Here is a 6,000-nt window from a genome sequence, read left to right on the forward strand (position 1 = left end):
CTTTGAAAGGTAAACTCCTCTGAAAATTACTAAAAGCATTTATTAAAAATATAAAACCCCTCTCTATCCATACCTGTTGACAAATGTTCTTATACTGGTATAATCCTTCTTTAGCCAAGTGGCTCTTGCGAAGATCCACGCAAAGTTCCAAGTATTTCAACATAATCGGCTCGTGTATCTTTTGCCATGTTCTATGTTTCTTACTTTTCATAACATCATAAAGAACGTCCAAAGCAGGCTGCTTTTTGCCAACCTCAAGAAATTCTGGAAAAGTAATTCAGGAGAATTAAAATCAGTTATGTATACTATACAAAAGTTTATATCTTGTTTTTTAAATTGGCTGTTTTAATTTCAGAACTTATTACCATCTCTTTTTAGGTCACATTTAAGTCACATTTATTTTTGACTTCTAAAGCTACACCAAAACCATTCAAGATAAAACAATGAAACCTAGTTTCATTGTTCAATGAAACCTATTTCAAAATATGGTCTACAGGTGAAACTGGATTTCACTCAATTCCACTATACCAATTGTGTCTTTTAAAAGTGACTTTAAAGTTCCAGAAATTGAAGTCATGAGGAAAGTATCTCCCCCCTGCAAACATAGAAAGTTCAAGTATGATTTCAGTCAGTGATCTGGTTGATGAAATTTTTGCTAGTTCATGCTAAGACTTGATGCAGAAAAACACATTTGACTGCCTTTGTTCCCTTAAGATAAACTATTCATATGGGTCTATTTCTGGGCTCTCTATTTTGATCCTTCTCAATTGATCAATGCGTCTAGTCTTTTGCCAATACCGTGGTGTCTTGATTATTGTGGCCTTACAGTAAAATCCTGAAATCAGCTAGTGTGAGTGCTCCAACTTTGTTCCTGAGTATCGTGCTGGCTATGCTAGGTCTTTTGCTTTTCCCTATAAACTTAAGAATTAGTTTGTAGATATCTACAGAATAGCTCACTAGGGTTTTCATTGGGATTTTACTGAATCTATATATCAGGTTTAGAAGAACTGACAACAATATTTAGTCTTCCAATCCATGAGCACAGAATCTCTCTCCACCCATTTACCCAGTCTAAACATGAGGAAAATGTTAAAACACATCTCAAATTGAGAGACATTCTACAAAATACCTGACGAGTACTCCTCAAAACCGCCTAGGTCATCAACAAGAAAATATAAGAAACTGTCACAACCAAAAGGAGCAGAGGAGACACAATAACTAAAGGTAATGCGGGATCCTGGAAGGGATCCTGGAATAGAAAAATGACATTAGCGAAAGCTGAGGAAATCTGAACATATGGACTTTTGTTAATAATAACATATCGGTATTGATTTATTAGCTGTGACAAATGTACCATATTGATGTAAGATATTAATTAATAGGGGAAACTGTGTGTGGTATATATGTGAGCCCTCTGTACTACCTTTGCAATAATTCTGTAAATCTCAAACTCCTAAAATTAAAAGTTTATTTTTAAAAGCTGGGAAAAAAAGATCTTAGAACATAGGGCAAAGAACTTATACTCTTTTGAATTTACTACCACCTAAATCTGAAGGCATTCTGCACATGGCAATATTTCAAAATCCAGTTCCAACCTTAGGTCTTACGTATATTGCTCATTTTGAAATTCAGTCAAAAGCAAAGGCTCCTCTATCACATTAATAATAATGACCAAGATTAAAATTTAGCTTATTTTTTCTCATCTTTTACTTTATTTTCTTTGGCATAAACACTTAAAAAGGACTTATTTAACCTAAATCATCTGGTTATGTTCAACTTAAAATTCAGTAATGCCATATTTCACACAAAAAAAATCTTTCCACTGAACATTTGAAAAATAATTTAAGCGAACTAAAACATCAGTTTAGACTATAAAAAATGTCGTAAAATATTACATCTCCGTTTTTAAAAATCATTGTTTATTTTCCTCCTAAGAAAAAATCTCTGATAAGGAATTCTTCTTTAAGAGTTAACGTAACAATATACAGCATTATGTACATGTAACTCTGTGCTAAGCAAACAACTGGCACAAATGTCCCTTATTTGGGGGTTTTACTAGATCTACAGATTTATTAATTCTCTATTATTTCTTCTTCCAACTATCACAGCTTTCAGGAATGTTGCCTCAGAATATTCCCTCATCCAGGAAAACTACAAACAATATTCCAACTCCCTAGTATATTAAAAAGTTTGCAACGGGACAAATCACAAAACAACATACTGAAATAAGTACACAATATCCTACGTCATCCCATGTTATATTAAAGCATATTCCTCACATGCAAATGAATAAAAACCCCTTCTCTTCACTACTTCAAGTTAATAATCTCAATATTAATCCTGCCATTATGGGATAAAGACCATTCTCAGATGAGTCAATTTTACTACCAAAAAAAAAAAGTCCTACTAAACAAAACAAAGATATAACACAACTAGATACTCGGTTGGAATAATAAGCAGGAGGATCTACCTAGGTTCTTCCTGGAGCATGCATACAAGGTTATTTTCTAAAATCCAACAGTACTTCAGGTGTTTTTCACAACTATTTAACAAAATCTCTATCATCCAAAAATTTGAGAGTCAATGTTTTTAAATTTATCCTTTACATTAAGAATATCAAGAGAGCAGCACTAAAATGACCTATTGTTCCCAATCGGATAAGGATTTAAATCTTATACTACTGTACACAAGCATTGTCAATCTGCTTGTAACATGAAAGAGGCACAAAGAGAGTTCAAGTTGAGAGCTGGCCCCAGCATGGCGTGATGACAAAATACTGAACTGTCTAAAATTAATTCACTTTCCCAATCTCTTATTTTTAAATGGGAGATTGTGGTTTCTTATGTCATTCTAAAAAATCAAAAGTAATGTTTACGGATAGAACTAAAACTATTTTTCACTTCCAAAACAGATCAAACAATCAAAATTTATGATTCCAAATCCCATACTCTCAAACTCTGAAGCAGTAAGTTCAAACAAGCCAACGCTTGAAAATGCATTAAAAATAATAAGTGCATTAAAAAATTATTTTTCATAGCAGACACCCCTACCATCACCAACAAAAAAAGAAAACATGGATACCAGGCAAGGATGTTTGTAAAAGAAAAAACTGGAATGAGAACAAATTTATCATGATAACCTACCATGGTGCGCTTCTGTTTTTACCCTATTCTACATACAAGGAGGATTTAGTTCCTCTGAATTATCTAACTGGGAAAAAACAGTTTTTGAGGATAGAAAGAAAGGTCACAAAAGGCTCTACTGCAATGTTTAAATGTTCATTTCCAGATGGATATTCTTGAAAAAAATTAAAATCTGGAATTATAAACTATTACTAAAATGGTGAGCATTCTGAGCTTACCTTTCAGACACAATGACTGAAACTATGTATCTACCTATAAAGAAAAAGTTTAGATCAGCCCTTTATTTTTACTAGTTTATTTGCAACAGACCAAGTAGATAAGCTATAATGTTACACAATTTGTGGGTTTAATAACTATTTTTTAAGTCATTGGTTTTGGAGTGCTAATTAAAAGGCTGTTACAGGGTCAGGAACAACTAATTTGGCACTACTAACAATCTAATCTGGAAAAAGAGCTTTTTCCAAATGATTCTGGGGTATGAATTTCTTGCCTGTAACTACTGGACCAAATTCTCATCTTCCTGAATAATCACTGTTTCCAAAAATACTGCTCTGATATACAAACTCAGGGTGACTTGAAGGACTATTACACTTACATTATCCACATTTTATTAAGATAAGGTAATGGATTAGGTCTAAATGTGTTTGAGGTTACAAAAGTTATAGATAAAACATTTAGATAAAATAAGATTACTTCCATTGAATGAAATGTACTTTCATCATTCTATTAAAAGTTTCGTAAGCAGTGCCGCGGGCCATCCACATTCCACTCACTTTGACACTCTGAGAAGGGATCTCTCATGCACAAGATCAAAGGCACAGAAATTACTTCTTGAAAGGTAAGGCATCTCATCTCTTCCACAGAAACACCCACCCTACAGCTCAAAAGGGCTGCAACGGGGAATCAATACAGCCTTTTTTAAAACTACACAAAAGTTTAGAGTTATTGAAATACTAAGTTCACATGAAGATTCAGAAGTGAGGAATGATGAAACAAGGCCTGAACACATCAAATGTGTACTATTCAGGCCCTCGAGATTACAGTGCTTCAGCCTATTCACATGGGGAAAAATGCCCGTTGGTAAAGCATCCAAATGACTCTAGCGATTAGAGCAGTAATTTCATCTGAGCCATTTAATATACCGTAACACAATTCTAAATTTCGAAATATCAAAAAGGAAATTTTTCCTCACTCTGCTACAGTTTATTTTGTAGTGATAAATTTCCATTTCAATCTATTTTCTTCCCTATAAATTAACGTCCTTAAACTTCTTGCCTGTTCTAACCATTAGACCACTCGTTAGAATGAGTAGTGATCAGATCTAAGTTGTACTTTTGTTTTTTAAAACAACCACTCTATTCCACAGAATGTGGAACCATACTATTTCAGACTGTTATCCCGCCCAAAATTGTTACTTTTAGTTAAAAGAACCACCACGTGACAAACACATCTTTGGCCCTGACAGATTATCAGCAGGATCAATTTTATGTAACGACTGAAACTGACCTTTCCACAACAGCAATTTTCAAACAAGCTAACAAAACAGGCTCCACAAACATAAAACTGTAACAGACACGGCATCTCCATCTACAGCATGGAAAAGACCCCTAACTTCCTTGAGTGCAGAAAGAGTGGAGATAAGAGCTATGGACGCCCCACCACTTACAAAATGTTAGGCTAAAAAAAAAAAACCCTAAACAAGAAAAGTTTTTAAAGATCAGAGACATGTATAATACATCTGCACCCCCATAATACCAACGTAATAAACGCACAAGTTTGCAGGAAAGCGCCCGTGACTTAGTACACATATGAAAACAAAAACCGCAGGCAGCAGCGCTGTGGCGAAAAAACGACTGATCTGGAAGCCAAGAGACCTTGGTTTTAGCGTCCTAGCTCAACAACTAACTCGCGGAGTGACCTTGGGCAAGCCATTCTCTCTTTAGGCCTCAGTTTCGTTATCTTTAAGAGAGAACTTGAAGTCTCTCTCTCATAGTATTAACTCTGTTCCAACTTCCTGTGATTCGGAACAGACTTTTGGGCTGCCAATAATCAATGCCAGGAAAAACAGGAAACAGGTTAAACGGGTCAGAGTCCCCGAAGCGGCGATACAGGGGTTGGTGGAAGGGGAGGTGGACCCTGACCCAGCCAAGCCCGGCGCTGGATTTTGGGGGGCGGAGGAGTCTGCGGGAGGGCCGGGGGTGGGACCGCTCGGCTCCGGCCCCGGCGGGAGGTGGAGCCGAGGTTCTCGCGTGCATTGTCCCCGGGAGGGAGCCATGTTTCCTCCTCCCCGGCACTCCCAGATGGCGGCCGGGGGCGCGGGGCCCAAGCACACGAAAGCCCCGTGGCCTGGAGAGAGCCCGGCGGAGGCGGACAGCGGGGGAGGAGCCCGGGCCCCGGCAGCTCTGTCCCCGGGGCCGCAGCCCCCGACACGCAGCAGGAGCGGCGGGGAAGGAAGGGCCCGGAGGACGACGGCTCCCGGTTCCGCGCCTCTCGCCCCGGTCGGCTGCAGCAGAAGGGGGACCATGCCCAACCACGGCCGGGGACCGGGACGGGGGCGGACGGGCCGCACTGCCTCCTCCCCGGCCGCAGCCGGGCGGCGGAGCAGCGAGAAGCAGGCCCGGACCCCACGACCTGCGAGGCCTCGGGCCGTCCCAGCCGACGCGCCCCATCTCCTACTCACCGTTGGCGCGTTTGAGGGCATTTTCCGGCCTCTGGAAATAGGCCGGCATCTTGGCGGCAGGCTCGGCTCACCCGGCGTCAGCGAACTCCTCAGTGGCCCGGGCCGGGAGACGAGACCAAGGGGAACCAGCGCGAGCTCCCACGCGCCTCGCCAGCAGTCGCCCGCGCCCAGCCGGCC

General features: G+C 39.8%; 1 protein-coding gene across 1 annotated transcript in view; it reads right to left on the reverse strand.

Moving 5' to 3' along the window:
• The window catches only part of EIF3A (eukaryotic translation initiation factor 3 subunit A), a 35,289-nt gene extending 29,289 nt beyond the window's left edge, over positions 1-6,000 (reverse strand). The window contains exons 1-2 of the mRNA XM_004428123.3: positions 5,824-6,000; positions 74-264 (exon numbers count right to left, since the gene is read on the reverse strand). Coding sequence (XP_004428180.1) covers positions 74-264; positions 5,824-5,872 — 240 coding nt within the window. The 5' untranslated portion in view covers positions 5,873-6,000. The remainder of the gene's footprint in view (positions 1-73; positions 265-5,823) is intronic.

Source organism: Ceratotherium simum, chromosome 6 (assembly GCF_057802395.1).
Source record: "Ceratotherium simum simum isolate JZ-2026a chromosome 6, ASM5780239v1, whole genome shotgun sequence".
NCBI classification, from domain to species: Eukaryota; Metazoa; Chordata; class Mammalia; order Perissodactyla; family Rhinocerotidae; genus Ceratotherium; species Ceratotherium simum.